The following is a 22,062-nucleotide window of genomic DNA, read 5'->3' on the forward strand; positions in this document are numbered from 1 at the left end:
AAAATTTATAAGTAAAGTTATATTTATTTTGTTTAAAACTTTAGTATTGCTGATCACAATTTGTTGTAATAATCATTTATATGAAGTTATGTGGATTTTTTTTTGGTAAATAGAAATTATGTAGATATTAAATAAATCAATCATTGCTTTTTCATAGTCTCGTCAAATTTTATATATAATATTGGGTTAATTTATCTTGAAATGGTCATTATAAATTTTTTTTTTTTTTTTTTGGTTTTTATTCTCAAAAGGGTTTTATTTGATGCGTTAAAAAATAAAAACAACTAGAAAGCGAAGATTCATGGATATGTATACCGGATTTCGGAGTCGGGTTGGGCAAAATTCCTACCCATCGGTACATTTTAGCCAGCTAGAGCCAAGCCAGAGCCCAGTTGGCTATTAGCCGGGGGGAGACTTTCGATTCCCAATTCGCAAATTTTTCTCACGCCATAAGCAAGCGATCTCCAGGCGGGCAAAACACAGTGCGATAGAGCAATGCAGCAACCTCAGTCGGTAGCGACGGCAACGGCGGCGGCGACTCAGAACCCCACTTCTCAGCCTTCTTCTGGCAGTTCCGCCACCACTGCAGAGGCGCCACCCAAGCAGGTGGCGTTGGCAATGGACCGACTAGCTCACGCCGCTCGCCTCATCGCCGACATCAGACTCGGCGCCGACCGGCTTCTCGAAGCCCTGTTCGTTGTCTCGCAGCCTCACCAGAGCAACAAGCCCTTGCAACTCTTCTCCAACGAAGATGCTTCAATGCGTCAACACCTCCAAGACCTCCGCGCCGTTGGTATGCGAAGATCTCCTATATTAGGGCTAATTTTCCGAACCCACCAGTTCATAATTGTTTGATTTTAAGCATTTGAGAGAATGAATTTTTTTTTTTATTCAGTTTATAAGATTTTTTAGTGTCGTATTGTGGCTAATTGTTAGGAAGGCAGCTGGAAGAATCAGGGGTTCTAAGCGAATCTCTAAAGTCGCGAAGTAATTCATGGGGCTTGCACATGCCGTTGGTTTGCCCAGATGGTGCTGTAGTTGCATATGCTTGGAAACGTCAACTTGCTGGTCAAGCAGGTGCTTCTGCCGTCGACAGGACCAGGTTGGTTCGGTTGTCTTGGTTTTTAGCTTTTTATCATTTTCCAAATTCACCATGATACTGAGATTTTTAAGAACTACAATAAGTTGATTACTTGATCAAAATGAGGAATTATTGTTTACAATATAAAAGGATAAGCTATTTTTGTTGTATGCTGGCTTTGTGTGAATTTGTACTCAAAATGGTTGGAAGTAGATTAGGCAAATACCTGGACAGTTTCAGTGGACAAGCTGAAGCAGTCTGTCAAAGTCAAAGGGTTACCATAAGATTTTATCAAAATCAAGCAGATTCTGAGTTCTCAAAAGACGTGGGTTAGTTGGGGCGATGGTAGCATTTGCCATGATTATTTAGGATACTAAGAAGCTTCTGTGGTGATATTAATGTTTACAGGTTAGCTCTCAAGGCATTTACTGATCAGAAAAGGCGATTTTTTCCTCACCTCGATGATGTCTCAAATGATCAGAATGCTGAATCAAATGCGAAGAGACATTGTGGTCCACAAGTAGTATCATCAAGTCATCAAGAAGAGCTTAGTGATTGTAAAACACTATCAGAGGTTCTAGTGCGATTGAAAAAAGAAGTGCCAAATTTGAAAATTTTCACCTACCAACGATTGGATTGGTTAAAGAGAGCTAGTTCACTGCCCTCATCAGCAAATGAGAGCGAATCAGTGAAAGAACATAATTTTCACAGTTCAAATAGATTAAAACCAGGTTCTATGGGTGATGTTTCTGTAGATAAGGTTGCTGTAATTGAGTTGCTATTTCCTTCTGTCTTCAGAGCTATAGTTTCGTTACATCCAGCTGGCTCCATTGACCCAGATGCAGTAGCTTTCTTTTCTCCTGATGAGGTAACATTTTTTATCCAATGATAAAATAATGATTGCAAATGATTAGATAGACTGAATCACAATACTATATCAGCTTTTGAGTTTTCCCTATACGAGGCCTATTTGAATCTTGAATTAATAGGTCTTTTTTTTTTTTGGGTATATCTTGAATTAATAGGTCATGGTAATACTGTAAAGTGGTTCTGGCAGTTGAAGTGCAGAAATGTTTGTATTTCCTTCTTCCTTCCATATAAGTTCTAAAGTTGTTTTTTATACGTGTCTCTCTTTCTTTTCCTTTTTTCTCGTAATACACATATTTCAGAGACTTAGTTTTTTGCTCCTAAATGTGTTAGTGGGAGCTTAGATCATTCACTCTATTATAGTTTGTTAAGCCAGTAAGCCCTAAAACAGCTTCCAAGATGGCATATCATGACTTTGCTTCACATTACTTGATTGGTCGTAGTCTCACGAGATATCCAGAGTCCTATATTGAATAGGTTGTTCACTGGCTTTCAGAAATATAACAACATTGTATTTTTTTTCTTCTTCATCTTCTTTTTTGTTATGTTGTATTTTATTTTTTCCATTAAGCGCCCTGTATTATTAAGGATTGCTTGTGCTACAATTTGTTTACCTTCTTTCATCTTTCAACAGGGAGGCAGCTATATACATTCCAGAGGTGTATCGGTTTATCATGTATTTAGACATATCACGGTAACATCCTATATTTGCTCTTCACCCCTTTGTTCTAATTCAAGTGATATTGACCATTCTATTAAAATTTCAAAATTTTCCTATTTCAGGATCATGCTGCCATGTCGTTGCAGTTTTTTCTTGGAGTTGAAGCAGAAACAGCTCTATATTCTCTTTTGGTACCATCTGAGCCTAATCTGAGTATCTATTTTCATTTAAATTTCTTTTGTGGTACATACTTAAGTTTTCCATTTTCTACTTTTGTTTTTATAGCACTGGATCTGCAGCTATCAGAATCTGTTCACAAAAGATTGCAGGTGCTACATCTCTCTTCTATCTCAATCTTTCAGAATTCAATGGGGGCTTTGAGTTCTTGATTTTCATTGCTGTTGTTGTTGTTGTTGTTGCAGCAAGTGCGGACGACTATTATCTATGGATCGACAGGCAGCTTTACTGCTGCCTCCAGTTTATCGTCCATACAGGCAGTTCTTCACTTTGAAAAATGCATCAACCCAACCCATTTCCTCAGGGCAGGACCAGAATTTGAATATTGGCCGGGCCTATCATGTTGGTTGCTTTTCAGATGATGCATAACCACATGTATTGATAGTTAACCAAGGTCTTGTAACTGGGTAGAAATGTCAAAATTTGAAAATATTAAAAAAAAAAAAAGAAGAAGTTATTTTTATAGAGAGCCACCAAAGTGTTCTTTTGTTTGTATAACTAAGATAAAAAGAAAGATTAACCATGTCTAAAATTATCGGCTTCTAGATTTAAAATTTGTACATTAATTATGAAGGTTTTAACCTTATAATTTATTCTAAGACCTCTTACTCCTGTTCGTTTCCTTAACGGTTTCAATTATTATCTCGCTGGGATAGTTTCAATTAAGATAACGAAAGATCTTGATGTTCTGGTGGGGGGGAATCACTTTAATTTCTTGTTTTTTTATTTGGGTCAAAAAGTGAGAAATGCGCTTAACTTTTAAGAGAATTTTTTTTTTGCCTTTTTTTTTTTTTTTTTCCCTCCCCTAATAATAATTTTTTTGTCTCCCTCCTTTGCCTTTAAGAGCTTTTTGAGGGGTATTTTCGGCTATCCAAAATTCTACATACAGTTATAATTGATGACATATAACTGCCAAGGCGTTATATCTACCAATTTAATTGTGTTATTTTTGATTTTTACACTCATCTTCTAGAACTTGCTAACCAGAGACAACGACAGCCATTCTTGTATTGTCCTTCTATTATGATAACTCCCATTTCTTTGTTGAACAAGATTCTTGTTTCCCATGTGATTTCATAAACGTAACGATTTAGCACCATAGAAAATCTCGACAATTAACTACTCAAGGAAAATCTAGTTTTGTCCAGAATTCGATGATTTTTGGGTGTTCCTTATCTTTTAAACCATTCTTGAATCTTGCTTGCCACCTTCCTTAAAAAAAAAAAAAATTGATCTTTTTCAGCCAATTACCAATTTGCTATTTTCATGACATTATGACAGTGACATAACCAACAGAAAACTCCCACTAATAGCAAACCAAACAGGAACTTAACAGCTGTCATCTGAAAAATTTAGAGCTACTACGTGTCAAGCTCATCAATCAGACGAGAAGAAAAAAAAAAAAAGAAATTAAACATGAATGCACTTGGTAGGTTACTCATGGCGCTAATAATGCAAAAGCCCTTTTCAAGACTGAAATTGGCCTGCACGTTCCTAAGGATCCACCCATTAAAAAAAAAAAAAAAAAAAAAAAAAAAGAACAAATTGTCTTAGTCCCTCAAATTTCAATGTTAGCAAAACTGATTGACCCCAAGCTGCTGCCATTGGACAAACTCCATTAGCTTTACTGATCGTCGCCAAGTGGGCAACTCCCGACATACCTCGGACACCAATTCTAAGTTAGTTGCTTGTGGGCTCCATTCTTTTCCTCACCGCATCCCCCACCCCCATATAGTTCCCCAATTCTTCTCATTTTCAAAGAATGGCAAGCCGAAAGCTGTTTGGCTTATAGTTTCAATAATGAAATTTCATAATCATAGAGTACCAATAATGAGATTTCATACTAGTATTATCCTCCTGCTTTTACACAACTGGATTTGATAAGCTAAAAACAAGCAGTTCAATCACAACAACAACAAAAAAGGAGAAATTTAAGCTATTGTGAAAACCAAGATTGCCACCTATCCTAAAATTTGTGTGTTCTGATGCAAATTGGCAAATTCTCTGGTTTTTCTTATACATAAGAATGCTGCCAATCTATACGGGTATTCTATAGCTTTCTGCATTAAGTAGAACTATTTAAAACTCAGATATTGGAATTCTTAAGTGAACATCAAGAAGTAACTGATTAAACGTTTACATTCATCGTTGCTCACTATCTACATCACCATTATCATGTAAATTTTCACAGTAGAAAATTCAAAGCTTACACTTGAGAGATCTCGTAAGCAACAGAAATCTCCATTCAATCCTTCATAACAACAACAACAGCAACACAAAAACATATTGACATTTAATTTCCAAACAAAATGAAACAACATGCTATCTACACCTATCGAAAAGCGACACCAACATGTCACAAAAAGGAACAGAGAAAGAGGTCAAACGTCACCGACCATCAACTGAGGTGAAAGACTCCGCAAATCCAGTTGGCCTCGCTGGTATACTACCCTTGCTGTCTTGTAAGTCCATATAGCTAAAATCCTTTCCTTCGGTTTCCTGCCAGCCCTTCACCATCTGGTTAAGAGGTAGGCTATAATCAATCCCAGAATACTCCTCTGTGTCATCATCAAATGGTTTCCATTTTTCAACAAGAGGGGCCAATACATTGACGGCATGGCCCATATCTGGCCGTTGGTTCGGCTCCCTTGCAGTGCAGTGCCCAGCTAGTTCTGCTATAGTGGAGATGCTCCCAAAAGTTTCTTCTTTTATGTCAAGGGCTGGATCAATTGCAGCCATCAGTTTCTCCTTATCTGACTTTATGTGCCAAAACCATGCAGCCAAGTACTGGGACTCTTCAGGCCTATCTTCATCAAGTGCCATCATTCCAGTCAGTAGTTCCATTAACACAACACCAAAACTAAAGACGTCTGCTTTGGTCGTGATTTTTCCGGTGACTGTATCAATCAGCAGATGAAAGTGGAGTCAATAGGATATTCATATTCATCAAACAAGGATAAAAAGTTGATGTATGTTCTGCATATACAAGATGAATTCATATATCAAACTACACAGGCTTACATATTAGGAGATTTTCTTATCTTGGACCTGCAGTTTACTAATCAATACTAGATATTTCAGATTTTGCATTAAACTGAACTAAAAGCCTAATTAAAGTATAATATTAGTTTGCCTAAAGTTTTATGGTTAGAAAAACTAATCAAATCTTTCAAAATAAAAAGCGAATAGTATTTTAAAATTCCATTCAGATATGTTAAGCATGTGGCAAATACCCATCACAATATAACATTATAAAGGAGCATACTAATATTGGTATTATCTCTTCAAAGTAGTTTACTTTAAGTTATTAGGAAACCTATTTGCCATCCACCCAAAAAAAAATTTAAGGAAAAAAAAGGGGCAAAAAGTAGGGTTCTGTTTTGCATTAAATTTCAACAATATATGATAAATGGAAAAAGCTTCAGATGCTTACCAGCATACTCAGGTGCTAGGTAGCCAAAAGTTCCAGCAAGCCTGGTCACTACAGATTTTTCCCCATCAGGAGCCAATTTAACCAATCCAAAATCTGAGACTTTTGCTCTAAAATCATCGCCAAGTAAAATATTTGATGATTTAAGATCTCTGTGTATGAAGCTCTGGTGAGCCAAGCTATGAAGATACTCCATCCCCCTAGCAACATCTAAGGCTATATTTAGTCTCCTCTTCCAAGATAGAGGCTCTAGTTTGAAGCTCTTCCAGTGGAAAAGATGCTTGCTGAGAGCCCCTTGAGGCATATACTCATAAACAAGAATTCTCTCGCTGCCTTCAATGGAATAACCCAAAAGGGATACCAAATGACGGTGCCTGACCTTTGAAAGAACAGCAATTTCAGACTGGAATTCATCCAAGGCTTTGGAGCTAATCACTCCAGCCTCCATTCTTTTAACTGCTAACTTTGTCCCATCATCCAATTCTCCCTTGTACACTACACCAAAGCCACCACGGCCAAGCTCATTCTCAGGGGCAAAATTCTTTGTCGCATGCTGAAGAACTTGAACCGATATGACCAGATTTCCAGCTTCAATGACATGAGACTCACCAATTCCACTGCCGTTTATGCTTCCAGAACCACTCCCTGTCGCTGTAGATATGCTTCCGTTGGTATTATTGGCAACAACAATCTTAACCATATTATCTGAATCGGATGGATCTCTTGGGTGAATAACAAGGGAACTTGGGGCTTGTAAACTGTTCTTTCTCTTCTTACAGCAGTATATAGAGAGAGGAATTACAAACAATGCAGCAGCAACAGCAACACTTGCAATGGGTGCTACAATTGGAACTAAGCTGGAATTTTTGGAATCTTTTGGCTTGTTATTAGGTTGAACAGAAGTACCATTAGTATTAGAACGTGAACCTGTTGATGGAGATCCTGATCCACCGGATGAAGGACTGTTTTCTGGTGAGGGGCTTGGCTTTGGAGAACCACCGTTTAATAAAGGATTCCCAGCAGTGACAACCTTCACAGAGCTACTAAAAGATGGAAATGGAGGGGAAATATTGTTTCCGCTTAGATCCAACAATGTGAGGTCTCTCAAACTAGTCCAGTTTTCAGGGACCGAACCTCCCAAATTGTTATCTTGAAGTCTAATTTCACGAAGAGAATCTAATTTTGCAACCGAAGGACTCAAGGTACCATTCAGATTGAACTTAGGCAAATTTATGACAGAGACCTTATCATTTTCACAAGTCAGTCCCAACCATGGTCCTGTACAAGAGTCATTACCAGACCATAGAGAAACTAGCCTTAAAGGGTAATCCAACCCATCAAGGAACTCTATAAGTGCCATAACTTCAGGACCACAAGGAAGCCCAGGAGTTGATTGACAAAATGCATTTGAACCATACGTAAAATTAACCGCTTTGAAGTTTGGGATCGGACCCATTAGCTGGTTGTTGCTCAAATCCAAATTGTCTAATTTCATATTTGCTAAGCTCTCGGGAATCAAACCAACTAGTTGATTACTATTAAGATTAAGATTCTTCAGAGAAGTCAGTTTACCAATGCTTTCTGGGATTTTGCCGGTGAACTTATTCCCATGGAGCCACACTTCAGTAAGAGATTCCATTGTCGTAAGCACATCAATCGGACCAGTCATCCCATCGCCAACTTGATCGTTCAACCACAGCATTTTCAAAAGGGTGCCGTTAAAAGTCGCCGGAATTTCACCGGTTAATTTATTTCCGGACAACAACAACACAGATAGAGAGGACAAGCTCCCGAGAAAATCAGGCAACGGACCGACCAGATTACATTGTATGCAAGTTATATTCAGCAACTGAGCAGAATTCGCTAAGTCTCGAGGAAACATCCACCCAGTAGTGCCGTTCAGATTATTGCCATCCAATGCCAAAACCTCCAAAGCATCAAGACCGACAAAGAAATCGGCCGGAATCAAAGAGAAATTATTGTAATCCAAATAAGCAAACCGCAAATTCGACAACCCATTGAAAGATGGTAACGGCCCACTGAATTGGTTCCTCTGTAAGCCTATGTTCGAGAGCATAGAAAGCTTGTTGAAGCTCTGCGGAAGAGGACCCTTCAAGCCCATATTCTGAACCTGAATCTGAGAAACTCTGTTGCCGGCACAGTAAACGTGTTTCCAGCTTGGAGGGCCACATGGGTTATCGTCGTTTTCCGGCCAGTCTAGTAGCTCCGGATTCTCCAACCCTTTCCTGAATTGGTTGAGAATATCCAAGTCATTAGGGTCTGCGGCACTGAATACCACTGGAACTACAGAAAGAATTGCTAGTAAAAGCTTCACATATTGGCCTTCCATGGGAGATCTGATATGCGATGCCATGCTTCATAAGAACTAAAATGAAGTCCAAATGTTAGCACAGAAGTTTCATCTCAGTCATCAATGGCGGTTTCTTGGAATAATAACCAAAAAAAAAAAATTTCTTACACCCCACGAGAGTGGAAAGTAAAACAAACAATTCAAAGATTTATTGAAGACTGCAGAGGAATAAAGGGAACTGGTTAGAGAGAATTGAAACAGAGACTCCCAGACTCCAAATAGTCACTGAATATTATACTAAAAAATAATTACAAAAAAAAAAGAAGAAAAAAATTAAAGAAACAAGCTTGAAGACCAAGTTAAGACCTTCGAAGGCGGATCTTTCATAATTATAAAAATAAAAATTATGGACACTCAGATGAAAATGTAAGAACACTCACTGACAGACACAATAAAATATAAATCTGAAAAATAAAAATAAAAATTAATAAAAAAAAAATCTTGTGTAGTATGTACCTTTTTGGAAATTACGCTTCGTGATGTGTCTTTATACGGCTTATCTAATATTCTGGAAAGTGGTGTGCTATACACCACATTCTTTTTTCGCTTTCTTTGGCCACCCTTACCTCTCCTCTAATACTCAGAAGGGCTTTATTGTCTTTCTAATATGTATGCTACTGTTTTCTCCGGATTTGGTATATAGACGTGGGGACCGGGGACAGGTGGCTCTGTTTAATTCAATTGGGGGTGGGTGATACTATTAAGTTTAATTTTTCTTTTTTTGTCATTAATAATTTGACCCCCGTTAAATTAAACAAATAATTTATTAGTTTTTAATGAAATATTTTAATCGGGTTTTATATCACTTTTATTATGAATATTTTAAAAAAAAAAAAAAAACAGACAAAGAAAAATGAAGATAGAAAAAATATCGTTCTATTTTTTCTTATTAAATAAATAAAAAATACATGGGGAAAAAATGAGTTGAAACTTGGCAAAAAATATTGTATTGAATCAGCACCTCTTAGAAATGTTTTCTTTTTCTTTTTCATTCTTTCAGAAATGGTTATTTTCATTGGAATTTCTGTATATATTTACCAAATTATGGTCATTAAATATTTTGTTAAAATTACGTGTCTAGTGAGAAAAGTCATCCGTTTTTAACATTTTTACTATAAAACGAATTATAAGAGTACAAATATCTATTCCCTATTTTTTTTTTTTTTTTTTTGAGAGAGAGATATATATAGATCGTGCATTTTAACGTGTAAGATTGATGATTGACAGACAATTATGTGAAAGATAGATGTTATCTAAAATCATATGAATATGATATATAATAGAGTATGTTCAATTATTACATTTTTTTTTGTCCTATCGTACTATTCTCAATGTGATATTATGTTACAATTGATTCTTAATCCGCTTCTTTTTTTTTTTTATTAAACGAAAAACCTTAATTTGGTTTATACATATAGTTTTTATTTTTTATTTTTTGATATTTCATATATAAATAAATGTATACCCTACAATTGAAAAATAGTTCAAACATTTCTTTATTGGTGGGCAAATTGACTTGACTATTTTCTCCATATATTAATCATAGATTCTTATGCACAAACCAGATAATGTAATTTTCTATTTCAGCAGATAATGTAATTTTCTAAACTTTAGATTAATTATTATTGGCATCAATTTTCGTACCCGTGATCGCCCTCCATTTTTTTTTTAAATTTAAAAAATAAAAGAACATACGTGGAAGCACAACTACTAGGGTAACGTGATTATGAAGAAAGAGAGAGAGAAAAAAAGAAAAAATAAATAAAAGCAAAAAATGATAACGGTGAGTGGCAAGGCTGTAATAATAAGAAAAAGAATTAAAGTAAAAATAAAAATAAAAAAAGGTGCTCTCACGTGTTATGCGAGGATTACGGGATAAATTCAATGGCGGTGGTGACCGACGACTTAAGCACTGATTAAAGACTAAAGATTTCACCCAAAAAAAGGTAAAAGATTAAAGAGGTCTAAATCCAATATTACGTTTTACGTGTTTCTATTTCCACTTTGACTTTCTCACCCAGGAACTCACGGACTCTGTATATAATATCTACCGACTACCATTCTTGTTTGTTTCATATTAGATTCTTTTTTTTATTTCTCCAATTTTCTATTCCGCCAAACAACATAAATATCTGTACGTGTATGACAATAACATAGACGATTTTGTGGAAATTTATAGTGTTTCACAAGGAAGTAAATTTAATTGTTGAAAATTGTTCACTTTCTGTCCCCATTATGTAAACTGATTATAACAACTTTATTAAGTGAAACACATGTTTTGCTAGTCGGCCGTCAAATAGCAATCTCAATTTAGTGATCTACAAATTAGAACGTGTCCTGACAAAGCTTTTTCTGTTATTTCGCTTGTGATTCGTCATAAATGTTTATTGGAAAAGTCGATCTTTTTTAACTTTTATTGGAAGTAATTCTCAAGGATATAAATATTTAAAAAAAAAATTATTCAAATATTTTCAGAAACTGTTTTTAAATTTAATTTTTTTATAAATTATGTCAAATATGAACTTAAACTTCGAGTATGTAACCAATTAATATATTTATATTTTATTCATAAAAAAAAAATAATATATGTATATTTTTTATTTGCATATATATAATTCTATTTAAATAAGGATGCTAATAGAGAATATCATACATATTCACACACATTCCTTTAAGAATATGTATATAATTCAAATGCACACATATTATTTAAAAAGTTATTGCAAATCCACACAATATCTTTAAATTGACATCTTGACCTAATCATTGTTGTATGTGTATATATATATATATATATATGTTTGGATCTATATTTTTTTAAATGTATTATCATTATTATTTAAATAATAATGACAAATTTAGAGATTAATTGAGAAATTAAATCAACCTGAATAAGGCTAGAGTTTTACTTTGAAATATTGGTTTATAAACAATATTTAACGAAGAAATGTATACTTGATTTATTATGGTTTTTGGTCAATATTATGGATTCATTGAAGAAAGACTTGTTTTATTTGGAAGATTTTCGTAATCATGGAATTTGAAGATATCAAGGCAAAATTGTGTCAAACATGAAAATTGAAGGGAGCTTCAGCCTATGAATAAAACCATTGAACATTAAAAAGATAGGACATCTCTCAACTCCCAATCAATCATATGTATTACTATTTTTCTACAATGTTTTTTTCCTTAGTTTCAATTTTTATCATATTTGTTTCTTCTAAAAAAAAAATTATTTTTAATTTACCAATTTATTATCTCTCTTTTATTTATTAAATCTATTTTAAGTCTTATTTTTTAAGGTAAGAAAAAAAAATCCTAAATTTAGTTGTTTTCTGTAAATTAATTTAATCTCATAATTTTTTAATATTTGTTTTTTATGCAATTTTTATTATTTTCACTATTATATTTCTTTTTATTTCTCTACTCTAAATAAGATTGGCATGCCTATAAAAAACAAAAACAACCCAAATTATTTGATGTTTACAAAAATACCAATATATATATATATATTTGCATATGAATAGTCTTATCCTTTTTTGCTGAAAGAAGTCTCAACACGATCGCTAGCCACTAAATATAAGAATAATTTTGCCACCATCCAACTGTTTTGTTTTTTCCTTGTTAGGATGTTTTGTAGTCCTAGGAGCAAACCTTTTTTTTTTTTTTTTTTATCTTATTTTGAGTTTCACATCAAACTATTTGCTATTCTAACAATAAATACAAAAATTGTGATAATTTTATTTATTTATTTTTTTTAACATAGATGTAAATATTATTAATATTATTGCAAGGAGGCATATAGATAAGTATTGGATGATATATTTTTTAAAATTTTTATACTTTTTAATATGAGTCTCTCTTTACATGACAACCATGTATCATTAGTATTCTATTACCAATTTTAACGAAAAACAATAATTTTATTAACATTAATATGACTCCTAAAAACTACAGGAGGTGTAAAGGAGGTTGAGTGTTGTTGGTATTTCTATATATAGTCCTAGGAAAACAAATAATCATTTAAACACGATTGTTATCTCAAGAAATGAAACAATTGTTACTTTAAGATTCCTGACCAAAAAAACAAAAACAAAACGTTCTTCTAGATTAGCCCTATGTCTTTAATTTATATATAAATAAATAATCAAATTGGTTTAATCTCTACCCTTTTGTACTTCATATTTTGGGTCGGCAAACATTGATAGGTTCATTAAATTAGGATGTAATTCTGCCGTAAGGTTTATCTCTACTGCTTTGTAAAGTTAGTACTTTAATAAGAAAATCATATAACCCAACAATGGCTTATCACTGCACTGGTTGATTGGTCAGAATACGAACTAAGCAATATTTTCCTTAGCCAATAACTAAATAAAAATGCAATAAATTAAACCTTAAAGCTTTGGGTTCAAAAGCTTAGCAGCGTGGTTTACAGCAATGCAACCACGACAATTTATATTTTTGTATTGGAAATTGATAGAGACATCTTACAATTCTTTTGAGCTAAAAAACGACAATTATTTAGAGTACGGCCCCTTCCTTATTTTTTTTGGGTAAATTCTGCCCCTTCCTTATTTGCTACACGTGTTGTTTTTTAAAAGAAATAGCGTAGGTAATACGAAACTGATTTGTATTTATATTTTACATTATTTAATAACACTTATATTATTAAATATATTTTTTAATGGAATATTATTATAAATATTATGTTTTTTTATTTATTTATTTTTTCCTGTTTTATATAGACTATATCATTATTATTATTATTTGATTTCAAACTACTCGTAAGAGAATTACTTATTTTATAAATGTTATATATAGCAAATGTATCAAAACTGATTTGTCTAATGCAGAAATATCCATTAATGTATATTTTGATGGGAAAGATGAAGTTTCAAGATACAAAGCCAGAAGTTGTATTTTTCATGTTTAATCTAATAAAATTCAGATTTATTATATTCTGGTTTTTAAAAGATGATGCAGCAAGCACTCAGCAATATGCTTATGCATGAACCATGTATATTCTGTATGTTTATTATATGGGTTAATGTAAAAGAGAGATGAAATATAATATATATGTAAAAAAATACACACCAAAGGGAAAAAAAATATATATATATATTATAAATTGAAGTCAAGTGGAAATTTAGACAAAAGGTGGATAAAGTTCTCTATATAACCTTGAATTACTCCAAGATAATCTTATATGATATAACATTAAAGAAAGATTGTGTGTCGGCGAGCTAAATATTGACTCGGTTCATTGTATTCACTGTATAGATTTTCACAATTTTAATTTCTTATTAATCATAAGCTAACGTGATTCTGATAGATTTAAGTCCTCTCGTCGAAAATTACATTTCTGGCCATTTTGATTTTCTATGTTTTGGCTTCACTTTTCCAAACAGCGAAACATCAAAATCATAACTACCACAATCAAAGCACTGAGATTAATTATGGATTAATAGATTAAACTAAAAGTCAAAGAATGTGCATTTTTAATATTTATGCTAAAAACAAACTATGGTACTAGAGCAATATATCCAACAACCATATTATTGGAAAACCAAATGTTTATTCTTGTTGTCATATATCTTATGCAATGGACCTAAACCCAATCATTATTTTTCCTCAAAAACAAACCTACAAAGGTGGGATCCATATGTATGCATCTATTTGTCACCATATTTATCCATATTATTTTATTTTCGCCAAAAAAAAAAAATCTATATTATTTTAAAAAATTTTCCCTAAAAATTTGTTTATTAAAACATTAAATTAATAGATATATTTGTGGTGGTAAAACCATTCTAAAGGAATCAATCTAAAATTCGGTGAGACCTGGAGGTGCAAATTGAGGTGGCTTTTGATATTGCCACAAAGCAGAGACAAAAATGGGGGTCCCATGTCTTGTGCTATGCATTTTGTTTGTAGTGTAACAGTCCAATGGGTCCAAAAGTCTGGGGTCAATGGGACCCTCATTCACTTTCATTAAAAAATATACACACACACACTTTTGTTAGATTCGCCATAAGCTATGCTTTTGCCACTAAATCTCTAAAGTGTATAATTTAATATATAATATAACAATAATACAATTAAACAATCAAATGTATTGGGTCGGTGCTGAAAACACCCCTGTCCAATCATAAAATTTTCATACATGCCATTTCTGCTTCCTCACAAAAAGAAAATATGGAATCTAATTAAATTGGGATTTTTGCAACTTTTTGATGATTCAAAGGAGTATGGAAATCCAAGATTTAGGAACTTGGCAAAAAGAGAGATCCAAAAGCAAAATTGTCAGGCAAAGGGCCAGAGCATGCCCTTAGAAATGGCGCAAATCAAGCTTTACACAATTGATGTGTGGATGTGGGTAGGTATAAGTTATATTTACTAAGACTGCTTGACAAAGTTAAGAGAAAAAGCTATGCTTTTGACAAAGCTTTGGAATGAAGAAGCAGTTTTCTATCTCACTGGGATTGTTTCTCAAACACCTACAAAGCCAAAGAAAAAAAAAAACAAAAAAAACCATGGTGGGATAAATACTAAATGGTTTGGAATCTGGGATAAAAGGAAAAAAGGATAGGAATAACAGTGACAGTACTCTCAGAAAGAATAAATGTATCTCATGTTAAAGTGAAACTGGTTTTATTTGCAACATATAAAACTATAGAGAAAGAAAAAGTGAGAGATAGATTCTTTTTTTTTTTTTTTTTTTTTTTTTTTTGGGTGTCTGAGTGAGTGGGGGTAAAATTATGAAGAAGATTCTCATGGCAAATGGAATAAAGACCACCAATGGGTTTCATGCTCAATTATTCCTGGTGATAAGTCTCATCCAGATAATACTATTTTGTTCGTAGGAAGATTCCTACTCTGCCAATATGCAGGCTAAACATGGCTGTCCAGGCCGAGACATGACACCATTTTTTGGGTCCTTTCTTATTCAACTACCGTTCAACTCAGACCCATCTTATTTTTATGTATATTTTTCTTTCTTTTATTCGGTTTCGGTGGTTAATTAGCGGAAGTCTATAATTCTATTTTTATTGTTATTATTATTATTTTTTGCAACAACTATTGTCATAATAACTCATGAAATGGAAAAATATTTTATGTGTTTGTTAAAGAATTATATATATAGTAGTAATAGGTTTTTTTAAATAAATATATAGTCGTAATTTTATATTAAAATTGTAATCTTGCAAAAAGAATTATATATATTAAAAGCATAATTTTCATATCTTAGACAATAATTTGGGTTTGAACCCTTGATCCCAATATATATATATATATATATATTAAAAGAACAGTTTACTACACGAAATATAATATCAATTTTTTATTTCAAAAAATACAAGAGACTATGAGAAATATTCACCATATTTTAAACACCATATTTCATCAAGTGTAATAACAGTATACTAACAATACTCACACACAACACAGATTCAGAATCTCTGTTTTCTTTTCTTTTCTTTTCTCATTAAGAAATAAATTAAAATTTCAGAATTGCAATTGGGCTGCCAACTTGAGTATGAAACTCATTGCCAGCATCTTTTCTGGGCTTTGATTGGCCCAAAAGTTATGTGGACGCCATTAGTAAAACTTGTTGAGGCCCATTCTTAATATCCAAAAAGATCAGAATCCGACCGACCCATTAGAAACCAAAAGGGTATATCAAATTGCACCGACCCGACAGGAGTCAAAACCCTCATTTGGTTTGAAGAAAGGTTCCGCTGGAGCCGACGGAAGAACGCTCCGAAAACAAACCACAAAACCCTTTAACAGTAGATTTATTTATTTATTTATTTTTTCCAGTTTTCCTTCAGTCTCTGCAGATTTGTAACAAGAATCATCAGCCATGGTCATCTTTCTAACTCTACCGTAATTTTTGTTGATTTTGTTTACAGTCTGATTTGAATGTTAATTTATTTATTTTGTATGAAAACTATAGCCGCAAGGAGATTACATAGAGCTTCACAGGAAGCGTTATGGCTATCGTCTCGACCACTTCGAGCGCAAGCGCAAGAAAGAGGCTCGTGAAGTCCACAAGCGCTCTGCTACTGCCCAGAAGGTTGTTTTTTTTAATATTTTTTTCAATAATTTTTTTGTTTCTTTACTTTTTTTTTTTTTCTTTTTCAAATTATTGATTTAGCACCTTGTGTTCTTAATATTTTATTTACTTATTATTATTATATTTTTTTTATGTAACAGGCTTTGGGTATTAAAGGCAAGATGTTCGCGAAGAAACGCTATGCCGAAAAAGCTCAGATGAAGAAAACGTGAGTGTTTTTATTTTTTTTTACTATAATTTTTTTTTCTTTTTTTTTTGGGGCGTGTTCTAATTACTTTGATGTCGTTTTTTGGTTCCCTTAAATTCGTTTTCTTCAATTCTCTGGGTAGCTTATTTCCTTAGTTTGGAACTCTGATTCTGCTAGCAAATAAAATAGGAACAGAAGGTATTGGAAATTGTCTAGGCTTTACTTTGACATTGTGTTAGATTGACAAACTGTTACATTTCAGTGCCTAAAATGTTACTAAAAGAGCTGCTTATTATATATCAACGAGTTTTTAGCTCAATTCAATACCCCGTTTTAAACCAAATAGCAAATGAGTTTTTGGATTAAGGGTATAGTTGTTGACGTGCATCAAATTCAAGTTAACCCAAAGCCTTTTGTATTATGCCTTTGGACATTAATTATAGTGTTTGCATTGGACTTTTATGTGGTGAACATCAATTTGTGGTGACATTGAGCATCCATGACAACTTACAGTTTCATAAGCACATCCGTTTTATGTACTTGAATGTTTCTTTTTTGCCTATCGATAGATTGGCTATGCATGAGGAATCATCATCTAGGCGCAAGGTGGATGATGATGTTCGTGAAGGAGCTGTTCCTGCCTATTTGCTGGATCGTGACAACACAACACGAGCCAAAGTATGTTTTAGCTGCCATTGAAATTTACAAAACATTATGTGTTCTCAAAGATATCTCTTTTGTGTTTGTGGAACTGATTTTATGCTGCAAATAGGTTCTTAGCAACACTATTAAGCAAAAGAGGAAAGAAAAAGCTGGGAAATGGGAAGTTCCCTTGCCTAAGGTAAGATCATATCCATTGTTTTTGCATTAATATATTTTATGTGCTTGTGCTAGATCTGTGTGGATTTTCTTTTTTATTTTTTTGGGTATTTTGAAGGTTTGAATTAGAATTATTGATTTTATGGTTGTTGTGGGGTGAAAACTTTCATTGAGCTCTCTCTCTCCTCATGGTGTAATTTTAATGATAAGCTCTTTCCCTACTTTAGGTGAGGCCTGTTGCTGAAGATGAGATGTTCAAAGTGCTCAGATCTGGTAAACGAAAGAGTAAGTACTCTCTATCTATCTGACCATTGTTATCAACTTTTATAATTTGGTGGATCATGGATGTTACTTCCTGTTTTTTAACAGTTTGGGGAATGGAAACTGAACTGCCTTAAATACAACCATTCTTCACCATTTGGATATCTGATAACTTATTCTTCATTGCATGTATAGATTGTCTTGAATTGCATCCTTCATATTATTAGAACTTTGCCCCTGGTGACTTTGCTGATGGTTCCTTTTTATTTTTTTTTTTATTACTTTTCATTTTAACAGCTAAGCAGTGGAAGAGGATGGTTACAAAAGCCACATTTGTGGGACCTGGTTTTACAAGGAAACCTCCCAAGTATGAACGATTTATCCGTCCTACTGGGTTGCGATTCACCAAAGCACATGTGACTCACCCTGAACTTAAATGCACTTTCAACCTTGAAATAATTGGAGTGAAGAAAAATCCTAACGGTCAAATGTATACTTATCTTGGCGTCTTAACCAAGGGTACCATCATTGAGGTAATTTTCTTTTGTAGGCAATGTGGTGATCTGGACAAGATATATATGCTAGTAGTTTTAGACATTCTTCTGATTCCCCTTTTTTTTGTGAAATTCAGGTGAATGTCAGCGAACTGGGTTTGGTTACTCCGGCAGGGAAAGTAGTATGGGGTAAGATCTTCCATAGTATTTGTCATTGTTATAAACTTTGTTGTCAAGACTTTTCGTTTGCAATTTGTTTATGGGATTGTTCATATTCAATTAATTTTTGCATTTCTGACCCTTGGGTTGTGTTTACAGGGAAATATGCTCAGGTGACAAATAATCCAGAGAATGATGGTTGTGTAAATGCAGTTTTGCTCGTCTAGAAAAAATATTTTCCTATGTTGAGATGAGGACCAAGCATGAGTTACCTCGGATTCGACACCATTATCTTAATTCTGTCCGAATGTTTTAATCAAAGTTTTATTTCTGGTTGTATTATGCGATAATGAGAAATACCCAACAATTTTGTTACATAAGAGCAATTTTTTTTAGGTTTAGAAACAAACAGCCCCGATTTTCTTGAATTAACGATGCAACTTTCGTTAGTGAAATCAGACAGTGTTGCTGACTCCAGACTTATTAGCCTCGTTTAACTATCTGAGCGCTGTTCAACTGTTCAAGTGACGTACTCTTGCTAGAGAGATCAAAAGCTTTAATGCGTCAGATACTTTTTTTATTTCTATTTTTATATGTATTATTTTCTATAGCCTAGTGAAATCTACTCCTTCATTGCATATTGTTTAACTCAGCTGTACTGTAGACCTAAAATATTTTTCGAAAACCCCATCAAGAGAACTGAACTAAAAACATTAACGAGTTTTTAACATTTCGAAATTGAATCCTTATCGCTTAGGTGCACGATAAACATACTCGCATAACCAGTAAAGATTAATATGATACACACCGCTTTGTGTTTCTTGATTGATACACGGCCAACATTTTTCATCATCAAAAAAATAAAAATAAAATACAAGGCCGGCATTCCCGTAAAGCGGGATTGGATTACAAGTTCGCAGGCAAAGATTTAACCCATGCTCGACTTTGATGTAAACCAGCATGAATGGCACTCACTACTCACATCTGTGCCAATCAAACGATTTAAGATGCAAACGCATGCTGTTCATACCAATGTTTTCAAACAAATTTCAAGCACCATACAACAAGCAGCGCCCCGATGTAATCCCCTATTTTGAGGTTACAGCAGAACATTCAAGGACAGTTAATTGGCAATCTAGACAGTAATTTTCCACATCATTCTTATAAAAGAAATTAATAATGATAATAATTATGGTAATAAAAATTTACGACAACCGGCTATAGGCAGACTAATGGCTAAGATTTGGTGCGACCTGGGGTTCAATGACCTGGAGCAAACCGACCGCCAGTCTACTAGTCAGATCCTCCACAGAAATCTTCGTTACATCCCTTCTCATACCCACATCAGCTGCATATCTACTAGCACAATAGACTCCTACAGCTGTGGCCGCCATCCCATAAACATTGGTGGTAACAAGACGCAATGGCGTTGATAATACAGCTGCAAGAGGCCCTCCTATTATAGATACTGTTTGGCCACTATGACCAATTGTTCCTTGATCCAGAACAAGCAGTCCAGTTTTGCAGTAAATAGCAAAGTCCTTGCAGTTGTTCTTGAATACATTATAGCACCCAAATCCATTCTCATATAGGTATTTTGCACGATGGACCACGATATCTTCTGGCTCTGAGCTTGCAAGAGTGCAGGTTCCGCCACGAGCTTTTGCAAGAAATAGAGCAGGGGAGACAGCATACCCGAAACGGTACAAAACTCCACCAGCCAGAAAACAGTTCAGGCATGAGGAGACAACCCCACTGCCTTCTTCTGGTGGAGTGCATGTGGGGCAAGGCTCTGGTGATTGTGCTGGTCCCGAGCTAACTAGGAGAAGATCCAGCACTGTCCCTGTTCCTACTTCTTGGCCACGTCTGGTAAAATGAATGACTCTGTCATCACCAATATAGATGCCTGATTTACATGATATGGGGGAAAAAAATAAAAAAATTATTTTCCAGAATTATGTACAAGTTCACATGTATTTATACATATATATATATATATATATATAAAGGAAATCCAGATAATACAGAGAACAACACTCCAGATGAAAAACTAAAGACGATAAACTTTCTACAGAATACAAGTTATTGGAGTATATTAATCCACTTATCAGTCCCAAAATATCACAATGCTACCTGGTTGTCACATTATAACAGGGAGGAAGTGGGGTAGGTGAGTGAGTTGTAAGCAGGGGATAAAATCTGAAGTTGTAAGTGCTGGCTCTAGTCTCCCAAAAAAATAGTAGTTGCGGAAAACTGACTATGTCCATAGAAAATGACAAAAGAAACCTCATTTCAAAACCACTTGCATCAAAATTACATTTCATATTGAACTCTCATGTTCTGGAGGAGCTAATATCTTTGGATGTATTAAGAGACTAAGTGATCAATGGCAAAATGGATGTCACTTATAAAGCCAAGTGCTAAGTAAACCATTTAATCATGGACTATCCAAGAATGGAAAATTTTCTCCATAAAATACAATGTAGCTAGTAGAATATGGCAGATGAATATTCTTTTAATGGTAACCTTCAATCTTTCAAAACAAAATGGGATTTTGAAAACCCCTTGCCAACCATTACAAGAACATTTTTAGATAAAAGAAATATCAGGTATAAACAAATCAATGTAATTAGACCTTCAGAATATCAACATAATACAATTGATTCCAAAGTGGTTAAATTTTTATAATTCCCACATTCTAGTTCGTTTCCGCTAACCTTCTGACCTTCAACTGCATCAATTCCAGATTTTTCCTTTTTTCTACTATTTCATAACAAATAGAGAATCCATTCAAAAGCACCAGAACAGCGTCATTGAGTACGTGATGAACAGATTTGATACCAAAAAGATATATAATTTAAAAACGGTGAAAAAATAAAAATAACAGGATCAAAAAATAGGGCAAAAAAAATTGAGAAGAGCAAGAACCGTGATGGGCATAGACATAAGCAGTCCTCCAAGAGTAGATGTGATCCCCTGGTTTCAAGCTCTCCCTAGCAACCCTGATTCCATATTTCTAAATATTAATATCTTCGTCATACGTTATAATGATTCAAAATCAGAAAAATCCCGATATAACCCGTTTGGTTGCCCAGAAAACGTAAGAGTGTGAAAAAGAAAATTCTATAAAAAAGGTATATCAACTTCTCACGTCAATATATAATAAATTCCCACATTTTTCTTTTTGTCTTGCAACTTTCCTGCCAAATCTCAGCAACCAAACGGGAACAAAAAAAAAAAAAGTTAAGAAATCCAATACCTGTTAGAGAGCAGCCCCATTTGTATGCGATCTCGGTAACGAAGATTTTCTTTTGGTGACGAATTTGATTTTGATATGAACCCCGCTAAGACGTTTCGATTTCGATCAAAGCAGAAAGCCAATCGCAAATACCATTATGGCTGGGCTTGTTATCTTGTA

At 34.0% G+C, this 22,062-nt stretch overlaps 4 protein-coding genes across 4 annotated transcripts; 2 read left to right on the top strand and 2 right to left on the bottom strand.

The window, feature by feature from the left end:
* The first annotated feature begins 334 nt into the window (after positions 1–334).
* On the top strand, positions 335–3,468 carry LOC107433629 (mediator of RNA polymerase II transcription subunit 27). The gene is made up of 7 exons (XM_016044931.4): positions 335–793; positions 937–1,102; positions 1,490–1,949; positions 2,583–2,642; positions 2,732–2,800; positions 2,895–2,938; positions 3,032–3,468. The coding sequence occupies exons 1-7, from the start codon at positions 496–498 to the stop codon at positions 3,213–3,215; spliced, it is 1,281 nt and encodes a 426-aa protein (XP_015900417.3). The 5' UTR covers positions 335–495; the 3' UTR covers positions 3,216–3,468.
* A 1,485-nt stretch (positions 3,469–4,953) lies between these two features.
* LOC107432263 (receptor protein kinase TMK1) lies at positions 4,954–9,235 on the bottom strand. Its single transcript, XM_016043366.4, has 3 exons — positions 9,104–9,235; positions 6,280–8,662; positions 4,954–5,743 (listed from the first exon to the last, which is right to left on the bottom strand). Exons 2-3 carry the CDS (start codon positions 8,648–8,650, stop codon positions 5,235–5,237), a joined length of 2,880 nt encoding a protein of 959 aa, XP_015898852.3. The 5' UTR covers positions 8,651–8,662; positions 9,104–9,235; the 3' UTR covers positions 4,954–5,234.
* Positions 9,236–16,349: 7,114 nt separating this feature from the next.
* Positions 16,350–19,236, top strand: LOC107433639 (uncharacterized). The gene is made up of 9 exons (XM_016044947.4): positions 16,350–16,514; positions 16,605–16,724; positions 16,865–16,932; positions 17,481–17,589; positions 17,684–17,752; positions 17,958–18,015; positions 18,289–18,524; positions 18,623–18,674; positions 18,804–19,236. Exons 1-9 carry the CDS (start codon positions 16,512–16,514, stop codon positions 18,869–18,871), a joined length of 783 nt encoding a protein of 260 aa, XP_015900433.2. The 5' UTR covers positions 16,350–16,511; the 3' UTR covers positions 18,872–19,236.
* Positions 19,237–19,645: 409 nt separating this feature from the next.
* On the bottom strand, positions 19,646–22,062 carry LOC107433640 (protein LEAD-SENSITIVE 1). The gene is made up of 3 exons (XM_016044949.4): positions 21,904–22,062; positions 21,573–21,646; positions 19,646–20,550 (listed from the first exon to the last, which is right to left on the bottom strand). The coding sequence occupies exons 1-3, from the start codon at positions 21,921–21,923 to the stop codon at positions 19,874–19,876; spliced, it is 771 nt and encodes a 256-aa protein (XP_015900435.2). The 5' UTR covers positions 21,924–22,062; the 3' UTR covers positions 19,646–19,873.

This window comes from Ziziphus jujuba, chromosome 11 (genome assembly GCF_031755915.1).
Source record: "Ziziphus jujuba cultivar Dongzao chromosome 11, ASM3175591v1".
NCBI classification, from domain to species: domain Eukaryota; kingdom Viridiplantae; phylum Streptophyta; class Magnoliopsida; order Rosales; family Rhamnaceae; genus Ziziphus; species Ziziphus jujuba.